The sequence below is a fragment of the Mustela nigripes genome, chromosome 3 (assembly GCF_022355385.1).
Source record: "Mustela nigripes isolate SB6536 chromosome 3, MUSNIG.SB6536, whole genome shotgun sequence".
NCBI classification, from domain to species: domain Eukaryota; kingdom Metazoa; phylum Chordata; class Mammalia; order Carnivora; family Mustelidae; genus Mustela; species Mustela nigripes.
The window spans coordinates 33,604,021-33,619,441 of NC_081559.1; the positions used below are offsets into that span (position 1 = coordinate 33,604,021).

At 40.2% G+C, this 15,421-nt stretch overlaps 1 protein-coding gene across 5 annotated transcripts in view; it reads right to left on the minus strand.

Moving 5' to 3' along the window:
* Positions 1-15,421, minus strand: part of DOCK10 (dedicator of cytokinesis 10) — a 269,317-nt gene that overhangs the window by 193,293 nt on the left and 60,603 nt on the right. For 2 of the 5 annotated variants that reach the window (XM_059393600.1, XM_059393593.1), the window contains exon 1: positions 8,447-8,644. The exons of 2 other annotated variants lie outside the window; for them this stretch is intronic. In XM_059393600.1, the coding sequence (XP_059249583.1) occupies positions 8,447-8,608 (162 nt within the window). In that variant the 5' untranslated portion in view covers positions 8,609-8,644. Of the gene's footprint in view, positions 1-8,446; positions 8,645-15,421 lie in introns of those variants that run through there. One more of the 5 variants, XM_059393594.1, reaches the window with a different exon arrangement.

Below are 15,421 nucleotides of genomic sequence, written 5' to 3' on the forward strand. Positions count from 1 at the left end.
GTCAGAAGAGTCGCAGTTGGTGGATAACACAGAAGAAAATCTCAAATACACACAAACATTCTTCAACCATCTATTTGTGTGAATAGTCTATTCAGTAAACATCACATTGCTCCAGGAAATAAACGAACTTTAAATTTCTATTTCCCTACATTCCATGAAGCACAAATTAGGTTTCCTTCAAGCAGTTTAATTCTTTTTCCTAAAATAACTCCATGGAGTATATTACATTTGTGAACTTTTCTTTGTTTCGACAAGACAATAAAGGAAATCATAACAGCTAAAAAAGGGACTTCTTACAAGGTTCCAGGAGCTACTACAGGTCTTTTACTTATATTAATTCATGGGATTCTTAAAATAATCCTATGAAATACTATGATAGGCAGAATAACAACACCCCTTCCCCAACCACCAAGGGTGTCCATGTCCAAAGGCCCAGAATCTAGGAATTTGTTATTTACATGGCAAGGAGGGAAGTAAGGCTGCAGATGGAATTAAGGGTGCTGATCAGCTGGCTTTGAGATGGACAAAATATACTGGATTGTCCAGGTGGGTCCAGTGTAATCCTGGGATCCTTTGGAAGTGGAAGAGGGAGATAGGAGAGTCCGGCTCAGAGTGAGAGAGAGGTCTGAAGATACCATGCTGTTGCTAGCTTTGAAGATGGGATAGGGCCAAAAAACAAAAGGCAAAAAACCATAAACAATAAAACCCCAAACAGATTCTCCCCTAGAGTCTCCAGAAAGGCATGCAACCCTGCCAATTTCAGCCCTCTGAGACCCATTTTGGATTTCTGACTTCCAGCACAGTAAGATATGAATGCGTGTTGCTTTGAGCTACTAAGTTTGTGGTAATTTGTTACAGCAGGAATAGGAAACAGACAGAGATAGGTACCCTCTTTGTTCCCATTTTATGGAAAGCCAAGACATAGAGAATTTATTTTTTCAAAAGATTTTATTTATTTGTTAAAGAGAGAGAGCACAAGCAGGGAGACTGGAAGGCAGAGGGAGAGGGAGAAGCAGGCTCCTCACTGAGCAAGGATCCTGGGGCAGGATTTGATCCCATGACCCTGGGATCATGACCTGAGCTGAAGGCAGACACTTAACCAACTGAACCACCCAGGTATCCCAGGCATAGAGAATTTAAATAATTAATCCAGAGATCACACAGAAAGCAAATGTTGTTTGGTTTTTATCCCTTGACAAGTAAATAAAGTCAAGGTTACACATGGGATCCTCTCTCTCTCTTCTTAGCATCTATTTACTCCTCAAGTTCCAGCTCCATTGCCACTTCCTATGGGAAACCTTCCTTGACTGTGTTGATGAGGTCGGATGCTCAAAAGATAAAAGTGGTAAGGTAGAACCCAACTTTCATGTGAAACACTTATGGTTACAGTTGAACATTTGTTCCAGTTCTTTCTGTCTGCCGGCAAACTGTAAGCTCCATGAGAGCACAGCAGCGGCTGTCTGCTGAGATTCACTCCTGTCAGACATAAGGGCCAGCGGTCGCTCAGTTGTCTACTGAATTTTTGATGTTTAGGCCATGTAACCGTGATGAATTCACTGGAGCGTATTGAATGTGTTGAACATGGTATTAAAGAATGAAATACATTTCAGCAGGATAAAGTAGATTATTGGAAATGAACTTCAAAATCCTCAACTTTTGCCCCTATTTAAGTAAAAAAATCAGCTCCGTGGAAATAAAACTTGAGAGACTACAACAATGATCCAGAAGAAACTTGTTGAAGCATGGGAAAATGCTGTATTCATCATCAGTTTGCCAAAAGATGCATTTTGTCCTTAACTGTAGTATTCAGTGTTCACAAGATTTCATTATATCAAAGCCTGGTACTTGGGGATAAGCTTTAAATGCACTCTTCTGGAAAGCAAAGAAACAAACAAAAACAAATATAACCAGGCTTTTGTATATTTGATTACTTTTAAAAGCTAAGGGACTTTTTATGACTGTTGATTTGTTGAGTCTATGCTTTTTCTAGTCATATGCCTGTATATTCCTCCTTGGTAATATACTTTTTTTAATCTTCAAGGTATGGCCTCTCCGAAAGCACTCAGAGCCACTAAGAGTATAATGTTCTCTATATTTTTAATATATATTTATACCTATCTCTTTATGGTCAAATTCGCTAATTGTGTTTTGGTGAAAGTTTTTGCATACCCCACCACACCTGCTTTCCTGCTTTTCTTTGCCATTGTGGTGCCTTTAAATTTTAAACATTACTTTTTTAGATGTCATACATTTTTTCTTTGTTCCTTATTATTTCTAAATTTGCATCACATTCAGGGAACTGGAAAGATGCAAGATCCTTTGGATGAGCTGATACCAGATGTAATCTGAATTTAGTAAGCCTTGGCCTCAAAGATTCGTGTTGCTAATTGGTAAGACTGATCACATTCAATTAATTCTTATACCCATGGAGAAGCCATTCAATTCATTTGTCCATCTTCTGCGCCTTTGAAATTCAACTCAAAACTAGGTCACGAAGAAAAATAACTGCTAAAGATTCTCTGTGCTTTTAAGATCCACATTACACCATCTATGCAGACCTTTTAAAATCACACTCCTCTCACAAGCTTCCTTTCCCTGGGGAATCTTATATTAGTAGACTCAAGATTCAACCCCACTGAAATGAAATCAGAACATTAATTCAAGATTTAAAAAGTGTTTGGAAGCTGTTTCTTCTTCACATATTTTTTCAAAAAGATGACACTGGGCAAATGTTAAAATCCCTTCAGTAATCAAGTTTTATTAAACTAGTATATTTATTAGAGAATAAGAAGAGAGATCATTTTATTTCCTTGGAAATAATTCCCAGAGTATATTTCTCTCTGGTCCTTTATTCATAGGACCCTCATTGATGTCTCTCTTTCGGCCATACCCCCCCCCCCCACCACGCTCTTCTGAGCAATGCACCACCATTTTGGGATAGGTGTGGAACAAATAAGGTAAAATGCTGATTGACTGATTTGAGAGAGAGAGAGAGCACACATGAGTGGGAGGTCAGAGGTAGAGGGAGAGAGAGAATCTTAAGCAGACTTCAAACTGAGCATGGAACCTGATGCGGGGTTCCATCTCATGACTTTTGAGACAAAAGCAAGAATGGGAGACTTAACCAACTGAGCCATCCAGGCTCCCCAGTAAAACCCTGATTTAAAATGGTCAACCAGAAGATAAAGATCTCTCATCAACACACCGAACTAGAGTGGATCTCTAGTGCTCTAAGTTAGTCAGTCTACCTATAAGCCTCTGGCTTTGACATAACACTCACTAGCTTACAAAATGATTTCATAAAAATAAACATTCCAGTTCTTCCAACAGATAGGATAAATAGTATCCCCCATTTAACAAATCTAGCTCAATGAATCAACACATCCAGAGAGACTTAAGACTGATACTGGCCTTCTGAGTCTAAACCTCGAATTCATCATTGAATCATAGCAATTTTCAGGTATTCGGAGGAATGGAAAGTGCCCAGGAAAAACCTGAGTTCCTTTGTATGTAGTTAGGCAGAAGAGCAAATACACTGCAAATCAAAGGTACAAACCAGTGAGTTTCCTTTCTGGTTGAACCCACATCATCCACCAGGGAAAACTTTTCCTGTAGAGGGTAACTACTTCAACCTTTCGGAGCCCTTTATGGTCTCTCTTGCATAGTCTTCTTTATTTTCTGTTTTATAAAATTTTACAACTGTGAAAAGCATTCTGAGTTCACAAGCCCTACAAAAACAAACTGAGGGCAGGATCTGACCCAGGCACCGTAGCTGGCATTCCAGGGCACCAACCAATGACTGGGAATGCAGATCTCTGGGCAGTAACTGAAATTCCCTGGCTCTGAAATGTTTATCACATAAGTGAACATCCTTGGCTCACAGAAGAGATTTCACCTCTTTGCCTCTTTGACTCACCACAAGTTTAGGCTAAGTGATTCCCCCTGTCTTTAACTAACATGAAAAACAAAGCCATGTCTGACTTGCTCTATACACTAGATCTTTGGTGTTCCCAAATTTATGTGTAATGGTTTCTACTACTTAAAATTCTCATGGATTTTAAGTCTTTGACTTTTAAGTTGAGACCTTGAATCTTGTGTGTAGGAGCTGGTTATACAGGGAGAGAGAGAGAAAGAGAGAGAGAGAGGCCTGCCTGGCACTAGCTTCCTGCCCTCCTCCTCTGGTGTCAAGCCTACCCTCCAGTATGTGAACAGAGAGTTACTCTTTTGCAAGAGACGGGGGCAGAGTGGGGAATAGGGGGAACAGGACTTAAAATGGAGGCCAACTGCCTAAGAAACAGCAGATCTTCATCAACTTCATTAGTGTCTGAGACCTTTAATGAAATGAAATATAGAGTAAATTTAAAAATAATTGACAAAAAGATTTGTTACTTTTCCCATCAGAGCAAAAAATTTTGAGTGAGAGATACATCAGCTTTGAAAGAATTTCTTATTTTTTTCCCCAGTTAAACTTGATTGCGTGTTAATAGGCCATTTTAATACTCTCAGAGGTTAGGATTCATGCATTCCTTGTAAATGCGAAAGACCTACAATAGTTTATTTTGATGTCTCCCAAGGCATTCCCTTTCCACTTTGGAGCACACAGCCAAACTACAGTCAAAGACAGCCCAAAACTTATCTCTGTATGAATTCAGAACCTGGACTAAAGGAGTGAGATTCTTTTGTAAAATGAACATCTCGAGTGCCAAAGCCTTCCCAAGAGTATCCACACTCACAACTTTGTATTTATTTATTTATTGTAGTAGCTTTCTCCATCCTTAACTTACTTCTGGATATTTCAATGAAGAGTTAAGTAGACAGCCTTATCAATGGAGCTTTTGATATCAATTACTTAAAATTTCAAAGAATCAACAATCCTTATATTCAGTTTTTAGTCTATAAAATGAATTGAACTGGGCAGGCATAAAGCAGACCTGGCTCCTACCTATATGAGGTTTGCTGTCTACCAGTAAAATAAGAAAAATACATGAATACTATATAAAAATGAATAATTAAGAGTTCAATGAATAGTTCAAGATGCGATTAACTGCAAATACACACTGTAAGTACTACAGAAAACTAGAAAAGAGATCATTTATTGATTCATCAATCATTTAATTGGTATTTATGTTGTGTCAGACATTATATCTCCTCTGTAGACTGTGCCTCGGAACTCAGACTTGTATACCCAATTTTTTATCTGAAATCTCCATATAAGGACATTATATGGACACATTTCAAACTTAACATGTCTTACAGTGAATTTAAATTCTCTCGCCAAATCTTCTCCTGCAGTCTTCCCCATCTGAAAGGCAACTCAGTCCTCTGGTGGTTAAGGCCAAAAAACAAACAAATCTAAACCCAAACCAAAATACCACATTCATCCCTGAGTCCTCACTCTTTCTGTTGAATTGGTAAACAAACCCTATTGGCCCTACTTTTGAAATGTATTTGACTCCAACCACATCTCACAACCTCAACGACTACCATTCAGGCCTCTGCTGGGATCACGTGATAGCTTCAGGATTAATGGTGACCCTGGTTCAACCCTGGACCCTCTGCAACCATAGATCCTGTCCCCCTCCCAATCAAGGCCATCTAGATGAACAGGCTTGCAGATCAGAGAGCACTTACAATCTACCAGACATGGATATAAGCTCTTTGTAAGTATTACTGAATTCTCACAAGAACTTTACACTGTACAGACTATTACTCTCTGTGTTTTATCAGTGGAGAAACAAAGTCACAGGGAGGGCAAGTCATTTGTCAAGATCACATAGCTGGCACGTCGGAAAGACAGGGCTCAAGTCCTGACATTCTGGCCCAGGTTCTTGGTTTCTGGGCTACCTCCCTCCATTGGCTTCCCTTCTCACTCTTGGGAAAGCTCCCTCCAAGTCTTCATGATGGGCTTCATGATCTGTCCCCCATTACCTCAACGGCTCACCTTCTACTACTTCTCTTTGGCTTGCTTGGCCCCACTGGCCTCTTCACTGTGCCCCAGACACCCTTAGTGTCTTCCCAGATTAGCAACTTCCATCCTGGCTCATCCTCTGCTTTAGACATTTTCCCGCAGACAGTGGCATGATTCACTTCCTTACCTACTTTGGGTCTTTCCCCAAATGTCACTTTTTTACTTATTGAATATCTCCCTTAACGAACATCTTAACCAATATATCTAGACGTGATCCTAAACACTTAACATATATTTTACTTCATTAAACCCTCAAACCAGCTCTGGGTTGATGGGAATGTTACCTCCATCTTACAGATGAGAAAAAGAGAAGTGTTAAATAATGTGGGGAAGCTCACATAGCTGCTAAGTGATGAAGCCAAGATTCCAACCTAGAGGCTCTGGCTCCCAAGTCTATACTCTCTCTCTCTCTCTCTCATCGTCCCTCCCTCTCCCCACCCACCTCTCACACACGTCACATGCAAACACACATGCAACGGTGTCTAACGGGTGACACAAAAATGAAAGAGAAAAAAAAATGAGTTTGTTCAGAAGCTTAGAGCCAGAGTAAGAAGATTATTAGCTTATCCGTATAAAGAAGGACAAGAGGTCAAGAGTGCAGATTATCAGTTTCCAGAGCCGTGGTTCTCTGGATGTCATCCATGGGGCTCCTCCATCAGAAGTGCTTGGAGGGGGCACCTGGGTGGCTCAGTGGGTTAAGCCTCTGCCTTTGGCCCCGGTCATGATCTCAGGGTTCTGGAATAAAGTCCTGCATAGGGCTCTCTGTTTGGTGGAAAGCCTGCTTCCTCCTCTCTCTGTCAAATAAAATAAATAAAATCTTAAAAAAAAAAAAAAAAAAGGAGTGCTTGGAGGTGTTTGCTAAGAATGCAGATGTCCAGGCTGAATTCCACACCTTCGTATATAGAGTCTCTGGGTCCAGAAGCCCAAGTATTTGTTCACACATAAGAATTCCTAGGTGATTTTAAAGCACATTAAAGTTTTTGAACTGCTATCTTGGAATATAAGGAATAATTTCATTGATTCAAATTTGTATACTAAACATGACAATGCTAATACGGCATTTCCATAACAACAACATTTGGGAAATGTACTGTCAAGGTAAAATTTTGCAACTCAGGACAGGGATCTTTGGTGGGTTTGTTCATGGGTGGATTCCAAATGCCTAGAACCGTGGCTGGCACATAGTGGGTCATCAATTAATAGCTGTTGAATGCATGAATTTAGAGAGGCCCAGAGGAAACTCTTAGGATGCACAATGATTCCGTATGAGCAGTCGGAGATTTCCATCAGACTTCTCATAAAAATTCAGTTATGTCCTTATTTCCTTAGAGATATGAACAGAGTGGAAATTATACTGCCTTTTGTAATCCTTGATCTAAGTGTGACTTGAGGGTGTAGCATTTAGTAGCTGTGTGATGTGAATAAGATATTCAATCTTTCTGAAGCCGTTTCCTTCACCAGTAAATTGATCCTCATTCTATTTAATGTCCATAAACTTATTATATAAATTAAAGAGATCTTTGAAAAAATAAGGCATTGTTATTTGTATTTATTTTTTTAGTATTCTGTCACTCAGAGAGGCACAGCCCAAATCAAATGACTTTCATTTAAAAACTTTTAGTGTAACAGGTACTTTCCATTCATTATTTACTACATCCTGGATAGCTAAATGCTGAAATCTAAGAGGAAAAAGTCGATTGTGCTGAAACCATGCAACATCTCCCCAATTTTTGAAACATTAGCACACCACCTCCATCCAAACATGCGATTCCAGTGACTAAGCAGATCTCTCCCTGAACCTCAAGAAAAGACGCTACCCTCTACTTTTTTCTTGCTGATAAAATAGGTGCACAAAGAGGGAGTAATATTGTCTTGTATAAGCAAAGCACAGACAGAAATGTTAATGTTATTTGACAAATGACAAGAGACAGCCTTCTGATTTAAACACCATGCATTCCGCAAAATTCTCAAAAAACTTTATTCTGATTTTTGCCTAACTTAAGCATTTTTAAAGGCATTCCCATTGCCGGGTCAGAGATGAAAGTTCCAAATACCTGGAAGTTAAGCCATTTAGCTCATGACACCTATACAACTGGATTGGTTACATGTAATCGAAAACTATGCTTGGGGCTCTTCTTTCAAATTAGAGACACAAAATACAATCCACTGAGACCAAACTCCCCAAGTTTTCTTTTTTTCTCTGCACAGAAGCAAATAACAGCACAAAGAATGTGAGGCAGAAGAGAATTTCTAACAGACCAATAAATTGCACATTTCGTGACAGATCTAAGAGAAGGCTAATCAGCTCTGAGTGATGGAAGTAGTTTTAAAGATTTCCCCCACATTGTAAAGCACAGTAGTAAACTCTAGGTCCCACATTCCTTTATCTCAAGCTGAACACCCCAAACCCTAAATTGCAACCTCATCTCTATAATAACAGTTCCATCCACGAAGGCTGCTTCGCCACAAATACCATACCATGATGATGAGGGTTCTGGGTCTACTCATTTCATCGTCACTTTCCAGAGGCAAAATTTCGTGGGATGGTTCCTCTTGGCGTCGTCTACAAATGTGTGGACAGCTCCTCTGGACCACAGAACGAAAAGCTTGAAGCAGAACAATGCTGGCAGAGCAGCCCATTGCTGCATCTTGGAGCCACAAAATAACTTCTATGTTGATGCTATGTTTGAGAAACAGTGGCTCCTTGTGCCTGAAAACAGCCTACATTGCAGCTGCAGCCAGCTCACTCTCCAATCACTTCCTTGAGCTCTGATCATCTGATCACCGCCAAATAGCTTGGATGCAGAGATGGGAAAGATTTGATCCACTGAAACTGAACACGCTCAGGAATATTAGAGCATTTCGCCCGGAGAGTTATTTCTCAATTCATTTCAAGAACATGTTTCCTGTTCATTACAATGATTCTCTCCGATTCCAGTTTCAGAGGTCTGAATAAATATATCTTTTTCCCTCAGACACTCAAACAAATCACTCTTTTTCAGACTAAGCAACTGAAAATCTAACTCCACATTGACAATTTCCCAAGGCAAATGGGGGGTCCCATAAAGACTGAAAAGGATTGTTTTCTTTTTAAGTGTAAGCACTTCTGCAAGGAAATTTTGTTAGACACCTCACAAAGTGATGGGGGTTTGACTTTTCATAGCTCCTAAGTTCCAGAAATGAAATTGGCTCATCCGAGATGCCGAGCCCGCCGAATCAGAATGACTTACCAAAAGCATGCACACATTAACCAAGCCCACGTGAGTGACACCAGAGTTACCCCTGTGAGTCCCTTTCAATAGTATGGTTGTTCTGTTCCCACACATGCAGTTCTGCAGCCTAATACATTTTTATATTTACATAGGCGGTTTGTGGGGCTGAAAATATCTTTATCACTGAAGTCACTTGGTGAGTTCTGCCAAGCTGACCTCTGAGAAAAGGCAGTTGTAAAGCATTTTCACATCCTATCAGTAAGAATTCAAGGCTTCAGGAAGGACTTTGAGGTCTTCGGTAGTTAAGAGTCTAGTATTCCCTGACTCCTGGGAGACTAGTCACTTAGGAGGGAACCAGAGAGATGCTTAGAAATCACGTGACCTGCTTGGAATGGCTTCAAGATCTAATGGTATACTGTAAGAGAATAGGACAACAGGGGATGCTTGCACTAAAAATATCTCACAGCAAATGGATTTTGCTTACAAATGAGGAAAGTAAGAAATCCCCAGTAGGATTTTCAATGTCGGGATCTTTCTGTCAAGCTAATCCTTCCAGTGTAACTCTCAGGGATTCAAAGTAGAAATGTTTTCTTTGGTTTCTGCGCTCTTCAGTGCAAAGGGTATTTTGCAGGAAGTTTGCAGTAGGTTTGTTTTGCTATGAGGCGTGGCCATCCAGCTCCAGCAAAGTCGTTCTCACAGAAGCGTCTTGCATGATGCTCAATTAGGCATTAATTGCTCAGTAATCTGTCACAACACAGCATTATTTAATTGGTATGTTTGCCAGAGAAGTAAAACATTTTTTTTTCTTTTAAGAGGTACTGGCTGCCAGTAGTTTTTCATCTCCCTCTGTTTTGAGCAAACATATTTTAGTGCTGCTGGAAAAAGAAGAAAAAAATGCTAATGTTGCTGGCAAGTCCCCTAACCCCTCTGGACCTTTGTCAGAGTGCCCGGGTGCTAATCTAAACCATTGCTACTCCAAACAACTGGGACATTTATTGGAGAGAGGCTACAGTGTAGCCTGTCTGGCTTGTGTGCCCTGAAAGATAATAGTATAAAAAGAAGAAAAAATATATATATATATATATATATATATATATATATATATATAGTGTCCACCAGAGACAAAGCAGGAAGTGGGCTTCCATGATTATGAAATGATTATGATTTTTTTTTTCTTTCAAAGATTTTATTTATTCATTTGACAGAAAGAGACACAGTGAGAGTAGGAACACAAGCAGGGGGAATGAGAGAGGGAGAAGCAGGCTTCCCGCCAAGCAGAGAGCCTGATGCAGGGCTTGATCCCAGGACCCTGGGATCATGACCTGAACCAAAGGCAGATTCTTAAGGACAGAGCCACCCAGGTGCCTCAAAAGTGTCTTTTCCAATATGATACAGTTGCTTCTCCAGGTTCCTAGTGTGCTTGCGCCACCACTACCACACCCATGCCATGGGACTTTCCAGTTGTTCCCTTAGGGTCTGGTCATCTGCTCAGGAACGAGCAGGTTGGATGCAGCAAGGTACTGACTGTAGATCCTTAAACATTCCACTAGCTTTAATCTGCAGTGGGAAAGAGATCCTCTGCTGGACACCATAGGCTTGGAGGGGACAGGAAAGTCCACATCCCAGACTTCTATCCAGGCTCCTCTCTCTCAATCTGGCTCTACTCGGGGGTGGCTTTTGGAGTCAGATGTTTTGGCAGATGCTGAAGTCTTTGGGGAAAACAAAGGAGATGCTTTCTAGCTATTAGAGTCCTGTTTTCATCGATCCCCTTGTTGCCTCTGAGGGATTCACCCCTATTATTGATGGACTGCTGTGGGGCTTTCAATCTTCTGTCTCGCTTTTTCTTTCAATTTCCATCATCAGGGAAAGGCAGCCTCCAAAAATTAGTTTCTTGGGAATTCAGTGCATACTATAGTTACCCAATGGGCAAGGGACCATCAGGACAAAAGACAAGGAATAGCAGACATATAAGCCCAACTTTTCTTATGAAATATTTTAAATGTGTAACAAAGTTGCCAGAAAGGGGTTGAATTCTGAGTTCTAAGTTTTGCATAGTAAATTAAGTTGGGGATGGGGTGGGTCAGGAAGAGATAAAAATGAACCTGAAGACTGGACTCCTAGCCTCTCATATTTGGCATTCATGTTTATACACAGGAAATATATATTTTTAGAGATTTATTTGCTTGAGAGAGAGAACACACATCCATGACTGTGAGTCAGGGGAGGGGCAGAGCAGAAGGGACAAGCAGACTCTGTGCTGAATGGGGAGACCAGAGAAAGGCTCCATCTCATGACCCTTAGGTCATGACCTGTGCCAAAATCAAGAGTCTGACATTTAACCGACTAAGTCACCCAGGCACCCCTTTACACAGGAAGTATTTTAAAACAAGGTGAAACTGAAAAAAATAAATTAAATAAATTTTTAAAATTATCTACAAAAAATAAGTAAAATTCTAAGTTAAAAAATAAATAAAAACAAGGTAGAAATCCTTTACAGATGTCTGCTATTTTCATTTGAAGTATTAATAAGACAAATCATTAATTTGGCTCTCAAGCATCAAATGTGCATAGCCTCCCTAGTAGATAACTTTTAGAGACTCTCTTTGGGTTCGTCTACCTCCTTCTCCTAACTGGGTTTTATTTTATGATTTACCAAGATGTTTATTAAATATAAAATGTGGAAAGCAAGATTTTTTAACTTACTGTCATGAATAAGGACATAATGTCACTAACATCTGTAAGACTGAATTTTCCAAATAAGTGGTGGGAACTAGATTTCACACACACATAAAACATCATATATATGTGTGTGTGTGTATACACATATGTTATTTTATAAATGTGTTCATTTATTCAGCACTCATGAAATATTAAAAGCGTGTACAGTGAAAAGCTTTCTTGCTTCAAAGCAGAGATGATAGCTTATCTATGAAATAGCCTTAGTGTAGACAGAAAGTAGAAGGGAGTGGGGGTGATTATTGATAAGGTTACACTTATACTTATTGATAAGATTATGATTACACTTACACTTATGGATAGAAAGTTAACTGTAGGAAGACAAAGTAAGCAGCTTTGGAGAGTAAAGGATGTGTGTGTGTGTGTGTGTGTGTGTGTGAGAGAGAGAGAGAGAGAGAGAGAGAGAGAGGGAGAGAGAGAGAAGAGAAGAGAGAACCAAAAGGAAGAATGAATGAAGGAGCAGAAGTGAAAACATTTCCAGAGTATCCCTGAACACTAGGGTCACTCTTACTCTTCTCTGGGACAACTAATCACCCAGCCATACATCTCTTTTTAAAAAGTCCTGACAAATGAATTCTATTTTTAGAGCTGTTTTAGAAAATCTTTTGGACCAAGAATCATCTGATTCTAGATGTTGATATTTCTGCTGTTGGAAGAAAACATCCAAAGATCTTTTGACAACAAGAAAGGAAAATCCATATTTAATTTAAATAAATGATGCCTATTAAGAGTGTTGGACTGTCTCAGCTTCATTAAATTATGCAAGAGCTATATGTCTAAATGTAGGTTGAGATGTAGGCCAGGTTGGACTGGAGTGTGCTTAGAAACCGTGGAGGTGAAGTGACACCCTCTCCCACCCAAAATGTGCCCTGAGGCCTCTGAGTCTGCTCTGGCTCAGTGATAGATCTATTTGGAGGGAGTGAAGTTTTCTGTCATTTTCCTGTGTCAAGCTCACTGACAGCTCTTGCTGATAATAATATGTTGTCTTATAAAAACAAACAGAAGCTCAGATGAAAATACTTCAGCAGAGAAGTGAAGATTAACTTCCCTGCTGCTTCTTGGATACCCCTGATGCTGCCCAGCTTCATGTTTAAGCTATTATGAGCTGCTGGTCACTATTTATAGAGGAGAATAGGGCCGTGACTAGATCTCACTTATGAACAGAAATGTATGGTTGGAATTTTGAGAGTAGAAGACCTTGTCTACAAAAATTACATTCCAACAATCACATCTCAAGTGAATTGTCAACCCCCCAGAGATAGGTTCTCAACTCCCCACCCCAGGTTAAATTAAACCTACCTTTCTGCCTGCATCCAAACAAAAAGGTTCTGAAGCCACTTAGGACCTGCTTCTCATTTCACCTGCATGTCCCAGGCCGGTAGAACATGGTTTCCACCATATTTGGAGTATAGGCGTATAGGAAGAGTCTGAATGAAGTATGACCTTCTTCCCCAGGTCCAAATGACATGACATAACAAGGCAATATACGAGGGAACATATTGATTACAAGAGCAAGAAAAGGGTGAAGCTCTGGGACATTTTGAGTAGAAGAGAGTTTTCTGGAAGTATTTCTGAAAGACTGCAAGTGAATGTCTGGGTGATGAACATCAGGGAGGGTATGTGCTATGGTGAGTGCTGGGGCCAATGCTCCACCAGGTGTAAGCTGTGTGACCTTGAGAAAGCTGCTTAACCTCTCTGAGTCTCAATAGTATTCCCTATAAAATCGAGCTAATTCTATATGCGTACACTTAACTGAGAAGATCAATACAGAGCCTGACCCATAGTAATCATTAAGGGGACAGGTGTGATGCTGCCTCCCCTAATGGTAACAGCAGAGGCTGGTCTTCTCCCTCTCAGCCTCTAGGCTCAGCTTACACATGACAGTGCCTTGGAGAAGCCTCCCCTGACAGGCTTTACCTGAAAGCCCTGAACCTCAATCCTTATCACTGCGTCCTGTGGGTTTTCCCCCTAACACACAAGCCAACATTAAATTCTGACTGGTTTATTTTTAAAAATATTTATTTATTATTTGAGAGAGGGAGAAAGAATGTGAGCAGGGAGAAGGGCTGAGGGAGAGAAGCAGGCTACCCACTGAGTAGGGAGCCCAACATGGGGCTTGATCCTATGACCCTAAGATCATGAGCTTTGCTGAAACCAAGAGTCAGATGCTTAACCAACTGACCCCCCAGGTGCCCCCTGATGGGTTTAATTTTTAAGCGATGTCTGTCCTTCTCTGTAAGAGCTGGGGCTATACATACTTGGTTCACTTTATGTCTGGTGCTTACCATGAAGTCTATAATGATGATGATGATGATACTAATAATAAAGCAAGCCCTTCTATAGTACTTATTATATGCCAGGAAATTTACATGTATTGTTTTATTTACACCTCACTCTACAAGGTAGTGCTTTGATCATCTGCATTTTACGGCTAAGGAAACTGAGGCACAGGTAAGTTAAGTGACTTGCTCAGAGAATCATACTACGTGGCAGAACTAGAATTTGAATTTAGCCAGTCTGGCTACAGAGTCCGAATTTTTTTTTTTTTGAAAAAAAATTTTTTTTTAAGTAGACTGTTATTTATTTATTTATATTTAATTTTTTTTTCATATAGTAAAAAAAATTTTATTTTTTTGTGTTATGTTAGTTACTATAAAATACATCATTAGTTTTTGATGCAGTGTTCAAGATTCATTGTTTATGTACAACACCCAGTGCTCCAGGGAACACGTGTCTCCTTAATACCCACCACCAGGCGTACCCATCCCCTCACCCTCCTCCCCTCTAAAACCCTCAGATTGTTACTCAGAGTCTACAGTCTCTCATGGTTTGTCGCCAAAAGATTTTATTAATTTATGAGAGAGAGAGAGAGAGAGAGCGCGTGTGTGCACACATGAGTGTGGGGGAGGGGCAGAGGGCGAGGAAGAAGCTGACCCCTGCTGAGCAGGGAGGCTGATGTGGGGCTCAATCCCAGGACCCTGGGATCAGACCTGAGCTGAAGGAAGATGCTTCAACCAACTGAGCCACCCACGTGCTCCTCCAGAGTCTGAATTTTTAACCAGTCCAAATGTCCCACTTACGCCAAGTAAGCCTTGTGTCTTCCAAAGGTGGAAAATAACCAGAAAAAACTTCAGCACGTGGCAGGGTGTAGTGAGGTAACCTTAGAAAATCCCCTTTGAGGGTTGGTATGTTTCTCATAGGAAAATCTGTAATGTTTCCTTGCATGAGACTTTCAGAAAGTAGCTCGCAGTCTTAGAAGACTGTTTGGGGGTGGTCCTTTAAATTGTATTTTGATGGGAATTTAAAACATTTATAAATGTAATGAATTTGGTAAGAAAAGAATTTAAAAACTTTTGTTGTGTGAAGTGTTCATTGGCACTCATCTATTCAAATTGGCTATAAAAACCTACAGTGGTGATATGGAAACGTGATTGGGCCCCTTTGTAATGTCTTCATGTATCATCTATCCTTACCTGATGTAAGATGTTGGTTAGCAGCGAAATGT